The sequence below is a fragment of the Chroicocephalus ridibundus genome, chromosome 2 (assembly GCF_963924245.1).
Source record: "Chroicocephalus ridibundus chromosome 2, bChrRid1.1, whole genome shotgun sequence".
NCBI lineage: Eukaryota > Metazoa > Chordata > Aves > Charadriiformes > Laridae > Chroicocephalus > Chroicocephalus ridibundus.
The window spans coordinates 131,857,605-131,876,804 of record NC_086285.1 but is presented as its reverse complement, the minus strand read 5'-3'; the positions used below and the strand labels follow the sequence as shown (position 1 = coordinate 131,876,804).

General features: G+C 36.5%; 1 protein-coding gene across 2 annotated transcripts in view; it reads left to right on the top strand.

The window, feature by feature from the left end:
- ARFGEF1 (ADP ribosylation factor guanine nucleotide exchange factor 1) overlaps positions 1 to 19,200 on the top strand; it is a 94,352-nt gene that overhangs the window by 39,607 nt on the left and 35,545 nt on the right. For both annotated transcript variants that reach the window (XM_063326998.1, XM_063327000.1), the window contains exons 5-11: positions 5,730 to 5,909; positions 8,029 to 8,302; positions 8,841 to 8,954; positions 9,560 to 9,732; positions 10,834 to 10,967; positions 14,370 to 14,604; positions 19,012 to 19,111. In XM_063326998.1, the coding sequence (XP_063183068.1) occupies positions 5,730 to 5,909; positions 8,029 to 8,302; positions 8,841 to 8,954; positions 9,560 to 9,732; positions 10,834 to 10,967; positions 14,370 to 14,604; positions 19,012 to 19,111 (1,210 nt within the window). The remainder of the gene's footprint in view (positions 1 to 5,729; positions 5,910 to 8,028; positions 8,303 to 8,840; positions 8,955 to 9,559; positions 9,733 to 10,833; positions 10,968 to 14,369; positions 14,605 to 19,011; positions 19,112 to 19,200) is intronic.

Sequence of the window (19,200 nt, the reverse complement as noted above, 5' to 3'; positions counted from 1 at the left end):
TTTGCCCCTGAATAGGGATGGGACCATGAGATTAACTGTTTATCCTCATCTGTGTTTGTCAAAGAAAAATCTTTGTGTGTGCTTGATAGCTGTAGTTGAATGTGACTGCTTTCTGAGTCTTCCATGTGCAATAGACTGTTGATAGGTCGACTCCTGTATGTGTCTTCTTACAACTAGTCATGCTGTCAGTATGACTGGTGGCCATGGAAGAAGGAAAGTTGAATCAAACACTGCTTGCACAAGTCACCTTTTGAAACTAACTAAAAATAGAGGACGACTCATTGTTGATTACAGAATGGGAAGACTGTAAAAGCTAATTAGTTCTGAGGAATAAGGAGAATTATGATAGGTTTGAAAGAATGTTAACAAAACTTGTATGAAAACAGATTCCAAATTGAGAAGACTCTTAGAAAAAACTTCTTCAATTCCATATCCTGTTGCGTTTCAGTAGTGTCGAATGCTATCTTAGTAACTTAATTATCTACGATATCATGTAGTAGTGTGGTTGTTCTTTCCTATAAAAAGATTGTAGAAAGCTGAATTCCTCCTGCTGAGATGAAAAGGAGCTGTGGATTATGGAATGATTTGAGAATTGAAATAACAATGCAGGAGGTTTTATTTCTGAATATTTGTATTTTCAGGCTTTCATCTTAAGTTAATGGCTGGGAATGGTTACTTAACCTGAAAGTGCTATCCTATCATTTGGAATTTTATTTTTTTAGAGAAGGATTACATTTTCAGAGTTGGACATGAAATACTTCTGTTTTGCAAAATACACATCCGTTTAATTCCATATTAGATTCCAATTCATTTTGAACATCTATCTTTCCAGTGATAAAACTAAATATAGCTTTATATTCTTATATAATTTATATTCTTTATATTCCCCTCCATAGGAGAAACTGGAGCATAGTTTTGTTCTTTCTGCAGTCTCCACAGTCATAGTCCTTCAGTGTGTTTCACGGCATTTTCAAGACCACATGCTTATGAATATGGATTATTTTTTCTTAAAATTGATTTAAGTAGAAAAAAATACTAGTTTTAAGCAAATAGTGTGTGTTAATTCATGATCCATTATTACTGAAATCTGGTGTAGAATCTAGGATATGACATGTTGATTTAAAACACTGTCTTGACTGTGAAATCATGCTGCAAGGAAGCACAATATTTTTTTCTATTTTTCATACCCTTACAGTGTATTTCCATAGCTATTCAAAGTTGGTAAACTAAGTTAGGTAAACAAGTCTTTTAAAGCTGTGGTACATATATAACATAAGTTGCTAACTTGGAAATGGTAAAAAGCAGGAGATAACCTTATCACTCAAAAAGAAAATGTTGCTTGGAGAAGTGTTTTACTGCATTGTGTATGATTTATTGTGGGTGTCACTTGTTGAAAAATGATTTATTGGTGAAAGTTATTTGATGTGTATTTTGTTTTGTGGTTTAAGGACTTAAGTCTCCTGCACTTTTCCAAAAGTCAGTCCATAGTAACACATTATTTTGTTGTAAGTTAATGTGGGGACTTCAAGTTGACTTTTAAAAAAAAAAAAAGTTATTAAAAATAACCCTATAGTTCTTCTCAAAGAAAATGGAATTATGTGGTTCCAGTAGCTAATACACTAGAGAGAGGGGTTAGGGCCACTGTCTCAAGTAGTCAAGAGTTCCCAGGCAACTGAGTTACAAGTATTTTACTCAAAGTAAGCCTGTGTTGAACAGATCACGGCTGTACTGTCATAAATCTTCCAAAGATAAGATGATCAGAGTTGGCTGAGAAAAAAATTACCCTGTGTTGAAAACTCGGCTTCCTAGCAAGTGTATACGTAGGTGCATCCGCCTCTTGTGTGTTCTTAAATCGTTTTCCTGGTTGTAGTTACTTTCTTTCACCGTAACCATTCTGTTCTTGCAGAATATTCAGTGTGAGAGGAGTGAAAAATTTACAGGTACAGATAGATGCTGCATGTTTTTAGTAGAGAATTAATGTTAATTTAGTTCATTTTTTAAACTACATTTGTTTTGCCTCACAAATCGCGATGCTTCCTGTACTGTTCTAATACATTCTTTTTACATAATAGGGAATAATAAAGGGAAAAATAAATAAGCAAACATGCTCCAGGCTAAAAGAAAAAAATAGTGTGGATGTCATACAGAGATTTGATAATCTGTAACTCAGTAACTGATCCTGAAGATTTTTCTCCTTTTGCAAACCCATCTGGTGGTTGTTTATAAAAATGAGTAAGGTTTATTTATAGTAACTAGGTAGAGGCACAGAACAATAGGGTCTCTCTCAAATACAGAACAATAGGTGTGGGCGACTAAGGAAAGCCTAAGGAAACAGTCTCACAGTCAGGATGATAGCCAGTAGTTTCAGGGCAAGGAAAGCTTGTTGGCTGTTGGTGTTTTTGCAGGCTTTGTGACAAGGAAAACTTGAGTGGAAGGACCCGAAATGTAATGAGGTAGTGCTAACAGTGTTTTTACAAAGGTTTCCTTCTGTGCCTAAAGAACAGCAAAGGGGAGGTGTACAGTGAAGTAATCATCTCTCCTTAGCTCACACTGGATGAAAACAGATGAGCTAAGCGTGACCAGAGGGAGTGGGAAGTCAACTGCAAAAAGCCTTGAGCAGCAAATCTTTGCCATGATAGAAAAGAGCAACCTAATGCTGTGACTCCGTAGTTGGTAGAGCCATTGCTGTAGCTCGCTGTTCTGACCTCTGTAGAGAGGCACTTTCCTGTCCTGGCTTTGCTCCCAGATGTTGTCCTATCCCATCCTTTGTCCTGGCATGCATTTAATACTCTGAATCAAATAACTTTTAAAACAAACAAACAAACCCCCAAACACCGTAAAACCACATGTGGGTTTTTTTTGTTTTAATTGTATTAACGTGTTGCTGTTAAGATAGCACAGGTGACTTCATGCCCCAGAGCTGTTGCAAAGTAAGCAGTAAGAGTATGGCTGGGAGGATGGCAGAGCTTTTGTTGTTCCATCTCTCAAGGACGTGCGTTGCTGTGTAGCAGTTTTGGGATTTTGTGTAATCCTGTTTAACTGGGGACTGTGGCTGAGGTGGTTGCCTTCGACTTATCTCTGTCTCCCCTGTCTTCCTCCTTGCATTAGACCTAGTAGCTGTTTGGCCTCAGAGTAAGGTCGGGGAGTAATCTGACAAAAACTGATAAAGTGAGAAAGGGAAGGATTAGTTTTCTAACATCTGAGTTGACGAGGGTTTCAGAGGAGCAGGACTGCTGCTCCTCATCGTAACCTGTGGTTTCTTGGGGTTAGCTGTCACTCCAGTTGTGGTAATGATGAACTCTGTTCTGGAAAAGAATGAAGTGATGTTGTTTAGGGCATGCTGTCAAATTGAGCCCTAAATGGAAGCTGCCAAGAGGGAAGGATGTTGTCAGAAAGTAATTGTAAAATACTTCCTGTCTCATGTTCATCCTCATACTTCTGCTGGATTGTGATAGTAGAGTAAGAGAAATGGCATTGAGACATGAAGTAAGCATGACTAATAGGCCAAGGATGGCTCCAAATTGGAAGGAACATGGAAGATATTAGCAAAAGATCACAGTTAAAAATGTTTATCAAATGCATTATCAGTTTACAAACATGTGTATTAGTGGGTAGAGTTTGTTGTCTCTAGTGCCTGAGAAGAAAAGAAACCCAAAGAAGTGACTGTCAGCACCTCTGTAGCCAAGTTGGACTCTTTAAAGTTAGGTAACTGCAAGGAGATGCTCTGCTGGAAAGACTGTTTTCTCAGTCTGCATAGAAGATGTAATTAGTCAGTGAATTTGGATTAGTATGTTAAGGAGGTATGTCGGGGGGTGTATGTAAACATTTCTTCGCCTCCACACCCCCTTGTCAGGTGGTGTGAAAAGAACCAAGCTCTATTAGTCATAACAAGTATACTGAAGAGACTTGGGAAATTCAGGCTGTTATGCCAATTAAAACAAAAGAGCACATAACCCATTTATAGCCTTGTCACCTTTTTCTACTAGCAGGCATTTTCTCCTATTACTAAAAGTTGGGGGGAAAAAAAAGAAGACTTCACTGAACTGAGATGGAAGTTAAAATTGGACTTGCAAATATCAAATTCTTAGTCACGGGAATTTAACAAGGAGACAGTGTGTGACACAAAGGAGTAACTTTATGAATGATATAGCTAGAATAAAAGAGATGGAGACTTCATACCCCTGCCAGTTTTTGTTAGTGTCCTAAACGGTAGGCAGTAAGAGACCCTATCTTCCAAGCGAGAAATTGTAGGTGGTTCTTAAACTGACATATTGTAAGTGTGTGTGTCTCAGTGTTATCTTTTGGAATTGGGTGAAATAAATCTAAATACTTACTGTATTGGGCCCAAACAGTAGTGCTTTGGAAAATATTTTTTTTCTTTTAATTTTTAATAAAAATGCTTCTAGTGGGTATTTAAGCAGTACTACTTTGTGGTGTGAGATGCTATTTAGTGGTTATGCAGATAAGAATATATACTTTCCAGTAAGAAATGTCAGTACAGTCATCCATAAATGTACCTCCCTATGTCCACTGGTGAGAGAACTGAGGCACCACAGGTAGAATAAGAAGGGACCTTAAGCATACTGCTTATCTAGGAATAGAATTCAAGTCTCTTTATCAACAGCTCAGTAGGGTGGGTCTTTGATTTTCTTTTTCCTGTTAAGCTGTACAGTAATTTTTAAAGGGTTTGAGTGAGCAATAGATAGTCTTTCTCCACTTGTTTGTGCCACGTGTGGACAGAGGTGCTGACAATATCAGTAAGAGAAATGAGGCATGGTTTGATGAGTGAATTACACTTTTGTTTGTGTAAAATAACTTTTGTTTGTAACTGTGATAAACTTACAAAACTGTGATCTTTTCCAGTGCTTATGGCTCTTTCTTACTGTAAACGTCTCATTAAATCATGAACTCTATCAAAGTCTTTAATGCATAAAATTCCCTGATTTCTTCTGTTGGAATACAGTGTTCAGAATAAACATGTTTGTTCTATTGTGGACCAAGCTCTTCCCCTTTCTTTCCACTCTCCAACATGCACCTCTGACAGTGTCTTCACACCCTGTACTCAGTTTTCATTTGCTATTTCTGCTCTTTAATCCTGCCTGCCTCTGTCTCACATAAAAGACCATGTGTTCCTTACTTCTCTGTTACCTGATCTTTTAGAGGCTTATTAGCTTTTTTTTTTTTTTTTTGTAAAAAAAGAGAAGCAAATACTAACTCAAATTGTAGAAATTCACTTCTTTCTTTCCGAGACGGCAACACAATATTCTAGCATTATCTACTCAAAGAGTGTTTAGAAAGGGTAGCTGTCCCACTTAAACTGCCTAATCTCATACTCAGTCGCTCTTCTTCCCATTTACGTTCATTTGTAAAACAACTTTTGGACCCTTTGGATTGCTTTCCAGATTTCAACAGGTAGTCTGTTGTTCATGTTTTGTGTCTAGAAAATTCTAGTATGACTTTTATCAACTACCTGTCTGATAACTCCATTGGTTACTTCTTGCTCCTAGGTATGTTGATTAAAAACACTCTGAATTTAATATAACTGATATGTATGTCTGATGTTCTGATATGGCTACAAGAGAACATGGGAGAACTTAATTAAACTGCACTTCAAGATATGTACTTAGTTATATTTTAAATGTATAAATTTTTATATTCATTTGCAAACTGATTGGCAAGAAAAGTTTTGACTGGAAAACATACATATATATGTGTGTTTATTTGTTTAGGCTTTGCTCACTGCAGTAACATCTCAACACATAGAAATCCACGAAGGAACAGTGCTACAAGCTGTAAGAACATGTTACAATATCTATCTAGCAAGCAAAAATCTCATAAATCAAACCACAGCCAAGGCCACTCTAACACAAATGCTGAATGTCATTTTTGCACGTATGGAAAATCAAGCCGTGAGTATCTCAGTATCTTTATATAGAAACTAGCTCTGAAAAGCAAACCAGATTGAGAGATTGGTTTTGTCATTATTATTAAAGCTTTTTGGCTTTCCTAACTTTTGAAAAAAAATAATAAATCAGATATGTTACGTTGTTGTTTTTCTGTTTTGCACTCTGAAATAGGCGTGAAATGTATTTTTGGGGATGTTATATAGGATTTAAACTTCTTGTACTGGTCCTCTTTATTTAATGGATGTATTCAGCTTCAGTTTCTACTGTCAGGAGATGCCACACTACCTACATAAGAGTGCATATGGAGTACATTAGTGTTTGTGAAATGCTCCAATGTTGGAAGTAATCCATGATTAAAACCCAAAAAAACCCCACCCAAACCAAAAAAACCTCTGCAGTCATGTAATCGTTTACATTTTTTAGCATCCTCATGTGTGGTAGTTACTAACAGATACTTAAATGTCACTGAAATTGCTATTGTGAGTTGTCAGCAGGGACCCCAGCATATGCTCTGTGCCTTCGACTCCTGATAGTAAAGATCAATAAGGCAAAGTAATTGTCCTAATTCCTATTTAAAAAAAACAAAACAAAACAAAAAACAAAAAAAAAAACCCAAAAAAACCCAAACAACAAGCAAACAAGGAAGCAGATGCCCAGATTTGAGAACTGGTTGAATTCCTAGCTACCTCTAGAAGTAATTCTGCCGTATTATTACAAACTCTTTAAGTTTTCTCTAAGAACATGTAGTACTTTCTTACTTTCCTCTCAGAAGCAACTGCATTGGTATGTGGTACCATCACAGTCAAAGATTCAGGAGACATCATATTTATGATAAGTCATGGCAAAAGCCATACAGTACTTGAGTGCTTTGTGAAATCTGTGCAGTTGATAAGCAGTTCTGCTTGTTTTGCGTACTCAGGGCAGTTATTTTAATTTAATAGCTAACAAATGCTAGAAGGAATTATTTGAGCTGTAATTTGAAAGGTAGTGTCTACTCAGGGCTCTTTAGCACCCCAGAAGATGCAGCATAGAAAGCTTTAAGGGGAAGAGTAAAGGGCTGAGATCAGAGCAGCCAAGATAAAAGTACAAAAAGTTACAGAACTTTTGGTAAACACTAGGCTCTGTGGGAATACAAATCCAGTCCTTAGAGCATCGCCTCAAAGAACACCCTGCTTTGGTTTGACTTCAATGTCTGTTACCTTAATCCATTAGACAAGTTACAGAAATTCTTCCCTTTCCGGAGATTCCAGATCAAGGGACCATGAAACTAAAATGTCTTTAACTTAAGTATGATGATTTCTTCCTGAGTATCTGTCTTCTGTAGTGTTTTGGAAATGCTGCTCTTTTCAATTTTAACTCCTGTTTTTGGTTTCCCCCCTGGGTGTTTAGTCAGTTTTGTTTTGTTTTATTTTATTTTATTTTGTTTTATTTTATTTTGTTTTATTTTGTTTTATTTTATTTTATTTTATTTTATTTTATTTTATTTTATTTTATTTTATTTTATTTTATTTTATTTTATTTTATTTTATTTTATTTTATTTTATTTTATTTTATTTTATTTTATTTTATTTTATTTTCATTGTATTTTCATTGTATTTTTATTGTATTATTATTGTATTTTTTTATTTATTTTATTTTATTTTATTAGTCTTTCCCTTACTGCCACGTGTTTGTAGGATGACAGAAGGCTTGTAAGTTCTCCAATGTTTTTCTCTTAGTGAGAGCTTTCAAAAAGGAAAATAAATCTGCCTTGATGTTTCTCCATGCAGTCCTTGTATATCGTCACGTCTACTGGCTGGACTTCCTTATGGGGCAGGCAGACAACTTTTGGTCTATACCATGTGTAGTTTAGTCATGCCCCTCTTCCACAGTGAAGGTATGGTTAAGTGTAATGTGTGTAGCTGGGAAGAAGCCCTCTTGCAAGGGTTTATCCCGTGATACTAAAATTATTTATAATAATGCAAAGGATGCGTTTTCTTAATCTGTTACAGCTTTATGAAGGCCCTGTATAAGCAGAGACAATAGAGATCTCATGTTTATAAAAATAATGTATACCATATGTATACAGCTCATTGTTTTATTTTTATAGTGAAATTCTTGTGTGATTGGAATGTTTTTGTAGCTTCAGGAAGCCAAACAGATGGAAAAGGAAAGACACAGACAGCAGCATCATCTACAGCAGTCTCCAGTAAGCCACCATGAGCCTGAGTCACCTCAATTGAGACATATTCCAACACAGACTGATCAGCTGTCCAAAGAACATGAGAGAGAGCTCGATCACAGCACAAACGATGTGGACAAGAACCTTCAAGAAGATATAGAGGCAGAAAATGGATCTGATATTTCTAGTGCTGAAAATGAACAGACAGAAGCCGACCAAGCCACAGCAGCAGAAAGTAATCAGTGTGTATTTCTGTTTCATGGAGGGAGGGAAAAGGTCTGTAAAAAGAAAGGCTTGAGGATTGCCTCCCTGCCCGCCCCCCCCCAAATCTGGAGTCAGGCATATATTTTCAAATAGGTGACTAATGCAGAATGCCTTTTGTCCTTGTTACCACTGTTAAACTTTATCATGAGTATCCTAGTCACTCTAGCAAAGATTCCTCATTGCATCTATGTAATATTGTGACAGTTTTTGAAAATACTGTCTCAAAACTGGTAAGTCTTCTGTGTTTAATGTACATGAAAATACAAAAATTATGTCTTTTGTTGGCATAGGCCCATGGATTAATTACCATTTACAGGTTAAACACTGGAATGCTTATGTTCTGCAAATACTATTTTCAAAGCATCCAAACACAGATTATTTTTTTTAATGTATACTCTCCTATTAATAGATTTGTAATTGAATTTTTAAATATGAAATGCAAGTAAAATAGCTACTTAATTTCCGAGTTTCTCACTAATATTTGTTTGGGTTTGTTTTTCTTTTTGAAGATCTTTCTAAAGCTGATGGAGGAACATATGATGGTGAAAGCAATGAGTGTGAAGAGAAGGCGCAAGAAATTGTTGAAAGTATTGTGCAGGAAATGGTGAACATAGTAGTTGGAGGTATTAATATCTGTCTAGCCAACAGTGACTGAATCTTGACACTAAGAATTATTTTGACACTTTCAAATATTTAACTAAAATACATCGTTATTTTAATAACACTTGCATGCTGAAGAAAACACTTTCAGTTGCCTGTGTATTACTTAACAGTGAAATGGACAAGATTTCATGCATTAATTTACACTATGTTGGAGACTAATGTTCTTCTTGAAATACAAATTCTTCCTTTTTTTTTTCTGTTTAGTTTCCACATAAACTCTTCACAAATGGGCCTGTCTCTGTAGTAGCAATGTAGCGCTACATTTTTCAGTTTGTTGGAAAGGGTATATCAAATCAGTGGCTTCCCCCCGCCCTCAGTATTGCTTGGAAACTTGGTAGAATGGTGAACCTGACAATGTAAAGTTATAAGTAATTTTTTTATTGTAATTTTCACTAGTGGGAATTAAGAATATTTGGATTTTTTTAGTTGTAAATTCTGCATTAAGCTCCTCCTTATGATACTTTTCTTATGATTGTTTTAGTATTTAAATGTTAGATTTAAAAGCCCTTTTTATTTTGCATTCTTATGTAACATTTGTTTATAATTATGACATCTTTTCTGATAGATGTGGAAGGGACTGCTGAAAGTGCAGGTGGTGATGGCACAATTGTAACATTAGAGGATGGCAGTGACAGTGAAAACATTCAGGCAAATGGAATTCCAGGGACTCCAATTTCTGTTGCTTACACACCATCTTTACCTGATGACAGATTATCTGTCTCTTCCAACGATACTCAGGTACAAGCAGTTATAAATTAGGAAATACTGAAAAAAGTCATGTTTTAAATGTTGCCCAACACTTGTGCAAAGAGTGTTTAATATAATTCCATAAAACACGTTACTCAGATGAATTTCAAGTATTAAATCATGTTCTAAACATTATTCTATTTTAATGTGCTATTGAAATTACTTTTTTGTAAGTAAATTTTGCATGTGATGCCTTTTTTATCTTAGCACATTTTTAGCTGCCCCATAGAGTACACTGTTACAAGATGAGAGAACTTAGTTCCCTGTTTTTTGAAGTGCTCTTGAGAAACTGTAAAACTAGCATTAAATATATATAGTGAAAAATGTAGCCAATTACAGACATACCTGTATAATTTCAGTGCGCTCTTTTCAAATGATAGATAGAAATTTGAAGCCTGTAGCATGACATTGCTGCAGTGGTTTCAGATTAAAAGTTTCATGCCTGAGAGGATTTGATTTTCATTAACAAAAGGATGTGAAAATATACTCCATCTGTTGTATCGGATATCAGCATGTGTGCACTATCAACTGAAGTGTACTAAGCAATTTGGTTTGGGAATAACAGATTTTAAGCTTAAAAAGCTACAGTCACGTATGCCATGCAAATAGATTAACATTAAACATGTTGCTTATATAAGAAACAATACAGAATTGTGAGAAGTTAGTAATAGGGGTGATGATTGTACCATAGATATTTTACTGAATATATCTTGCCACAGATATGTAACTGCTCACATTCTGTTAAAATGTCAAAGTTTTTGGTTGTTTAATTTTTTAAACTAGTTATCTACTGAAAATGTCTGAAAGCAATTCACCGCAGGTTACCTTACTTAAACTTGACATACCTAATTTCATGACAGTCATTAATTAATTCTGACTTTTACTGAAATGGCAATTTTTTTAGTGAGTTTGTCCATTTTAACTGGACTGCAGAATATTTTGTTTTGTTTTAGTTTAGTCTTGAGACCGTAAAGCTATAGTGAATTGGTTATATTTGTATAATATGTTAACTTCTTGTTGCTAGGAGGTGGGGATTTCCCTACACACCCTGCTAATGCAAAATGGAATACTGAAATATGTTAACTTCTTTAGGAATCTGGAAATTCTTCAGGACCTACCCCTGGTGCTAAGTTTTCCCACATTTTACAAAAGGATGCCTTCCTTGTATTCAGGTCACTGTGTAAACTCTCCATGAAGCCCCTGTCAGATGGACCGCCAGATCCAAAGTAAGCAGAATTAAGAATTCTCATAATGAATCTTTCCTATTTGAAAATAAAACCAAATTATTTCAATATTTTTAAGAGTCCTCAGTTATTAAGAAAATAACAGTATGGTAAAAAGAACCTAGAAGCTTTGAAAAGGTACTTTTATGTTTTGTATGTTAAATGAAAGCAACTCCTTCTAAACATCTACCTGTTTAGAAGTTTCTTAACGATGCTTATGCTTCCTGTAGGTACATCCTGTTCTTCCCAGTTGCTCTTTATAGTGCTTTTCAAGAGGGTTTATGAAGAAGGTCTTCAGGAATTTTTGGTCTCAGCTAATGTTGCTCTGCTTTTAAGTAATACCTATGTTTGTAACCATTGCTATTTATGCCCCACAACTTCTTACACCTTTTTTGTATTGGATATCCAGTACGCATACCTGACTCTAATTCACCTTAATATAACTTTGAGCTGGTACTGGTTATGAGAAATTAATTATATGGTGTTTCATTCTTTTGCTCAGGCTGGACACTTTTGACAGCCTCCTTAATCTAAACACAAATGTTTTTAAAACAAAGTTTGTCTTTGGCTGTTTTGGAGATCTTGTCCTGTGACTGAAGATACCATGTTTTCAATTTGACTCAGAGAATTGTTCATTGTAAACCAAAAGAGATATTCTCCTTTATAGATGGGTGCCAGTATTAGTTGTGAGTGTTGGCAAAGAGCTTTGCTTCTCCGATCTTGGATAGAATGTATATATACGGCTTGTTTTGCACATTAGGAACAATCAGTAATAATTTTCTAAGAGGGATGCTGTTTTGTTCCTAAGATATTAAAACTAGTATGACTTTGGTGACAGTCAAAGGCCTAGTATTCTTCAAAATCAGACCTGTTCCAAGGTCTAACTTTTAAAGCAGGTAACTTTAAGACAGTTTAATTTAATTGCTGATATGTGTCGTGGTTTTAATAAGCTGAAAAAAAATAAGATTTAGTAGAAAGGGCTTTGAACCATTTTCAAATTGTTATCTAGCGATGCAGTATGGAAAGTCAGGACATTAAAGAATGACGATGGAGGCATGAGGTTTTTCCTCACTGTTCTTGAGAATTTGTCTTCCAGGAAATGCCATGGAAATCCTGTAGGTTTAGGCAGTTCTCTGAGATTGAGACCGTCCATTTATTGAAAGCTTTAATGGATTAACTCCCTGTGGAAGAGCAGCAATAGCTATTGAGGCACTTGGAGCATTTCATCTGAATCCATGGAGTCCTCGACGTTCGTATTGGAACTGATTAAGCTCTTCATATAGAACAAAATAGAGGAAACGGCATTTAGGGTGACAAGAATTAGCTGCAACGGCTTTCGAAGACGTCCTGTGTTTGGAGAAGTGCCTAGAATTTATTGGTGGTTCTGAGGCACTAATGGCTTTTTGAACTATTACAAACATACTGTAATTGGGAGAGGAGGCGTAGGATATCTACAGCATTTTTTAAAAGTCTTGTCTGCCTCTTTAAAAATCATCTTCCCAGTAAAATTAGCTGTGAAGTCTTCAATGAGAATATTTTTAAATTTTAGGTAACTGGACATGGAGCTTTAGCCTGAGATCAAGGTTGTGCTTCCTGGGAACCTGCCTAATGTCTTTATCTCCCTTTTCCCTGGAATAAAATAAGATGGGAGAGAAATGTCTTGAAGGTTCACTTACTAGATTTTAGTCCTTAAACTTGTTTTAAATTAAGTGGGCTTTACACATCATACAGAATTGGTAAGGCCAGCAAGTTAGGACTTCAGTTATGAGCTGACACTTGCTGGAAGTAGGCAAGATTTAATATTTTATTTATAATAGAAATTAACTTCATAAATTCATACATTTCAAAGCAAAGTATGGTGTGGGCATGTGCTGTCCGCACACTTGATAGAACATGATGCAAAAGTCAAGCCTTTTGCATCAGAGGAGATTGTTATGTTGGGTTCCATGCAGCTGTGCAGTGTCCGGAGTCAGGCATTTTCTTGAAGAGCTGGAGAGCTGTTCTGGGGCATTTACTTTGACCTGCAGCTCATTAGGAGGAACGGGAGGAAAAAATTCCTCACTCAGTTTGACTGGCTATGTTTTGCTTCTCAAAAGTGCCTTCAGGGAAAAAGTCTAAGCTTGGAATTATATTCTATGAGTTTGAAATGTTTGCAGATTGATTCGCCCTCCATCCTGCTTTGTTTGCCAGCATGCAGAAATCATTGAGTTTATTTGCAGCATACTTGTTATTAATTTGCATTTTTGGTTTTGGCTAGACTGGAATTACTTTTTCTCATTAAGCTCATATTTTTTGCAGTGTAGAGCAAATGTCCAGCTACTGTGTGTGTCAAGTGTTGACTTGAAGCGCTCCTTACCGTGCGTGGGCTGTACTGTATGAAAAATTTCTTGTCATTGTTCTGTATGTTTCATAACTGTCCTGTCAGTGGGTGGTCGTTCAATGAAAACTGTGGACTGTCTTCTTGGAAAGCCATTGGTGTCTATACCTGCTCTTCAGAAGAGCTATAGCCTTTTTCTGAGATAATCACAAGTGGGAAGGAGCATCAGGAGTCTGAGGAGAGAATGCCTTCACCCAGAATGCTATTTAAATTGCACTGTATTTGCAGAGATGCAGCTTACCTTTACACTTGTGTGTGTGTGTGTGTGGAGGTTTTTTGGCAGTTTTTTATTTTGTTTTTAAACATAAATAATAGCACTGTTCTGACGTGAGTTCTACCTTACTTCACTCGGTAAGAAGCATGATGTTACTGTGGAGCACTTGACAACACTGCAGTTGCCTGACTTTGCTATTGCCATGCTTAAAATAGGCATGTTATGTATCTAGCTGCTCTTGGAGTGGGATGGGGCCAGTGACTGATAAACAATATAAAATACTGTATTTGAATAAAGAGATTTCAGTGTTGCGAGGAAGTAGGTGAGGCAGTACAGCTGTAGTCTTTATGGTCCTTCATCTTTCTTTCCATGCTGGTGGAAACTGAGGAGGAATTTCCACCTTTTGGTAGTCAGGGTTCTGTAGATGGGCTGGATATTTTAGATGGGATCTTCCGAAAAAATCCACTGAAAGGAAGGAATGCTCCCTTTATCCTCTGGCCAAGATGGGCAGCATTGCCTACTGTTGCTGCTGTTCTGTGGTGCTGTGCTGCAGAACAGAGAGTGGCTCAATAGTGGAAAGAAACAGTAACTTTTGGAAAAGATTATTCTTGGCCATCTTCTTGGCTGAAGAGTGACCGCTTCAACAAAAAAGATCAACATCTTTTTGTGACTCTTTCTAGACCAGGTTGTGTCAAATTTGAGTTTATTTCATGAACATTCCACATAAAAACTCATTGTGGTGTGTATTGACTTTTCAAGAGAATGTTTTATTTATGACTTGCACTGAGCTGATATTCTGAATTTTTTATTCTAGATCTCATGAACTGCGATCAAAGATTCTTTCATTGCAATTGCTTCTGTCCATTCTGCAAAATGCAGGACCTGTCTTCAGGACAAATGAGATGTTTATTAATGCTATTAAGCAGTACCTTTGTGTTGCACTGTCAAAAAATGGGGTCTCGTCAGTTCCAGAAGTTTTTGAACTTTCACTTTCCATATTTCTTACCCTCCTCTCAAACTTTAAGACTCATCTAAAGATGCAGATTGAGGTACGTTACATGAATTTCTAATCTAAGGGGTGGGAGGGTGTTAAGTAAACATTTTTTTTTTTTTATATTTGTGTGTAGCTTCGTCTTGCTTAGATAAATTTGTTTTCCTTTCTGAACCTCAGCTTTTGCATAAGGCTTGCCAGATCTTCCCGTGCGTAGAAGCTGTTTTTCACCCAGTGGCAATGGACTTGCTTGCAACAATGCCCTTGAAACCCCCTTTGAATAAAATAGCAGCATTTCCTTTGGAATACTTCAAGATTAAATAAGATGTGCTCTGTAACATCAGAAGTAATGTGACACTTGTGGTAGTTTTAAGTTGTTTGGTGAAGTGGAAAGTGATGGGAAAATCTTTGTAGGGCTGTTGAAAAAAAAAATTCCATCGTATTTTTACTAGAACATGAAATTAAGTATCTAATAAAGAAGCAGGCCATTTCATCGTTTAATAATAGACATTAAAATAAACTAAGAAATTTCTCAGTGCAAAACATGCTTTGTTTTACTCTGTGATTGAGGTGAGTTTTTACAATCATAACTTATTATGCCCATACTCAGTACTATTACTGTGTGAGTTAGTTTCCTTTATTTAAAAGCAGAGGTTTCGGTTGGCTGTGGCATGGTATTATTGCAGAATGATGCCGAAACTCAGAAATGAGTAGGTTTATGGATAATCTCGGTCAACCAATGTTCAATAATGTGATTAGGAAGATTTAGCTCTGCACTACATAGTACAAATCAAGAAAATGGGTACACATATATGTAATACATGGTTTTGCAAAGGAATTTTAGAATAAAAAACCATGACTTGAAATGCATTGTGGATTCTCTTTGAGGTCACATGAACAGATTTCTTTCTCTAGGGAAATCCCAGCTATTTGATTATTGTAGCCACTCCCCTTTGTATGTCAGGGCTACATCAATATACGTCCTGAATAAGATAATATAATTTCCTCAGGTCTCAAAAGGTGTATGCACAGTTTAACTCCTTAGGCTATAAGTAGAGATAAGTCCACATTCTTAGCAATAAGAGTTATCTGAGTCCTGACAGACTTTGCGAATTTTCTCACAGGATGGATGTATTGTAAGTCATAGAGGAAAGCAAGATGTATGTAGAGGCTTTGTTTTTCACTCATAATTCTTGTGCCATAGGGTATGAGACGCTTCTTGGAACGATTCTGTCCATTTGAACCACATGGATACCCTCTTGTGTGTCCATGTGTTAAAGATCTTAATCCATGGTGAATAAAGTAGTAGTGCGCGCAGTGTGTCCCTACTGTTCATTTTGCTAATTTTGTCTTTTGGGAGTCGGTGGGTATACTGAAGCCTACATATTGCCCCTTAAGTGTGGAGGTTAAGTGTGTGACAGGATGCTGAGCGATGTTGATAATGTTGCTGTTACTAGGACCTTGAATTCAAAGATTTCTTCATCTATGGATGTCATTGTATAAGTAGATGTGTTGTGACAGCTTTGGAGGAGGAACCTCACTTTGCCAGTACCATATGAGGAGGGTGTTGTGCTCTGATCACTTACCAGGTTATTTTGATGCCTTTTCAGGGAAGAAACAATAGGATTTCCAGTATTTCTTTGAGCATAGCTTGGCTAGAAATACAGGTTTGGTGACTGATTGACTGTGCCTTGAAAATAAGATGCTTTTTGAAGACTTTCAAGACAAACTGTGTGTGCGGTAGCGCATGTGCGGTGTTCAGAACATCAGACAGACTGGGCCGAGCTGCTCGTCAGTCACACAGCCTGCTTCCCAGGCAGCATTGGACTCGCTATGCGTTCGCAGAGCTTACAAGTCAGAGTGTAGGTGGTAAATGCATAGCAATCCAGCTTCACTGACAGAAATTTGATGAGCTTCCATCAGTGACATCCTTTCCCCAAATTCCAAACAGAAAATGAAGACATAGCTGAGGAAAACGGGATATAGGATTTCCTACACTATTGTAGCAGCTTCTAGAATATGCTAAATTAGGATATCACCGCATAGCAGGGCTGCATTTCCTTCTCACAAATATGAAAGTCAAAAGCTGGATGCTGCCAAAGTATCCACCGAGGGACAGCAATTTCTCGAAACTTATTCTTTTTCCTGGTTGTGAGCTAAGAATTCCTCTTCTTTCAGCTGCTGATCCTAAAGGTTATTTACAAGATGTGGGCAGACGAGTAGATAACTTCATATTCAGTTTGTGTCTTGGAGCTGTAAGGAGAGCCATATGCTCTGATTTATAATATGCAAAATCTATATATTTTGGGATTGAGGCAGCATTCTTCATCTGTGTAAGAAATTTTTGGCGTATTTTAAAATAATAGTTTCTGATTCTGTTGAAAGTGACCTGACCTTGGTCCTTTGACTTAAACGTTCAGCTAACACTGCCCTCTGACAGTTAAAATAGTTTGAGTCGTACCTTAATTGTGTTGTAAGTGTATTTCTAAGTGGGTCAATGAATATATTTGACGCAAATCAAGTACTAGATATCAGGGGACTTGGGGTGTCATTTACCTGTACTTACCATTACCACCCTTTCATAACTGTGAATAAACTATCTTAAAACTTATTTTCAGTTGACCAAACTAAATAATTAGCTCTTTTCTGTTTTACTTTTCCGATATGCTAGGAATAGCGTCTCAACTCTGCGATGTGAATTGCAGTAAGTAACATAGCGATAGATAGCATTTTTAAAATCTGAAATGTAAATAATCAGTACGGTTTTGAGAAGCTGTTCATTCTGAGATGTACTTGTCCAAAGTTGACATCAGAAGCAAGAAGCCAGCTCTGTCTTGGAAACATAGCGATCTAAAGTGTCTTCGTAGTATGTAGACCTTCCAGCTAATTTCTCTCCTAGCTTAGATTTGGGTTTAATTTTTAGACTTGAAACTTCTTTCTCTGCTCCATCAGTGACTACTTTTTTTTAAATTCTCTACCAGAAAAAGAAAATAAAAATTCCTGATTCCAGAGGGTATATAACATTACTTTCTTTCAGTAAAAAAATCAGAAAACAACAAATATGTAACTAAGGATTGCTCATAGCATGACCTTTATTAAAATTTTATGTTTTCCTCTGTTTGGATTACATAAAGTTGTGGCTAAAATCAGTCTAGTACTCTTGAGTGTATTTAAGCGCTTGAAAGTCTTTGATCTGTTATGTGTTGAACTCCTTATGTTTCGTAGGGAGGCTTTCCTTATAAAGACTAGTAACTGGAATTGTGCTGTGTGCCTCTTTTTCTCTAAAGAAGCCCATAAAATGTTAGTGCATTTTGCTTGAGGAAATAGCTTACCATCAAAGTTGCTTAAAAATAAATGTTGCTGTTTTTCCCGAAGTGTGTGACTTCAAGCAAAGTTAGTCTTATGCTATCTCTACCTGGCTAATAGCATAAAAATCTCTGTAAAAAATCTGTGGTATAAGGGAATATCTAATATTAGAACTAAGGGTAGTTATATATTTGGGTATTTGTGTGCTGCTGTCAGGGAAGAGGAGCTTGATGGCTTGAAGCTATCATCAGCGTTCTAGAAAAAATATACGTTGGTGGATTTTGGTAGCCACAACTGGCTATGAAGAGGTGAGCTCTCAGAAGTGCAGGACGGTGATGTAATGCTGCGTAGGATGGTGATGTGATGCAATGTAGCAGTTCACATTTTGAGTTCATACGCTGTTAGAGCAGTTGTTCTAACAACTTCCCCTGCTTAGGGAAGAAATGAGAAAAAGCCTTCCCTAGCTGTTAAGCACGCTCAGCTGAAATAGCCTGCCTATAATACTAATTGACAGGGGATAAAATAGTCTCTGTTCCAAACAAAAGCATCTGTATTAAAGCAATTTCAGGGAAAACTAATTTCTCTTTTAGGGAAGAGTAACTTTCCTATTAATGGACCTGCTGCATTTTTTATGCAATGCCTGACCGGTACCCTTCTTCCAATAATCTAATACCGTAGAGTGATTCTTTTGTGTCAAGATGTTTCCCTTCTAATGAAAGTCTGATACTTTAAATTGGCATAAGTGGCTGTTCGTTATGTTTGTGCCATAATATCATCATCTCATAGAGAAAATCTTTTGTGGTGAGGTAATACCTTTCCTTTCAAAATCCCAAATGAACTCTAACAGCAGCTTAGACTTCTTGTTAGGCTAAATTGTCCTTCAGGACTTCACATCATTCCCGCTTCTTCTGTTTCTGAGTGATCGGAATATAAACCAAATTTTTCAGCTGGACAAAACTCCACAAGTACATAAGTAATAATTTGAGTTCCTAATTGAATGTATCAAGCAAAAGTTTGCATTTCCTCCCTTTTTTTTTTTTAATTGTCTCCTGTACCTCTAAAGTGCTGCTTTCAGAATTATGTCAGAATATTGGCCATCAAAGTTACTGACTCTGTTTGTAATAGATGTTATTTTTTTTCTTCCTGGAATATTTGTTAGGTTTTCTTCAAAGAAATTTTCCTGTATATCTTGGAAACTTCTACTAGCTCATTTGATCATAAATGGATGGTTATACAAACGCTGACAAGGATATGTGCAGGTATTAAGGACTGTTTAGTTCTAGTTTTTACATTTTTATGCTAAAGAACAAAACTGTACTTGCCTTCCATTGAATAGATGAGTTTTTCT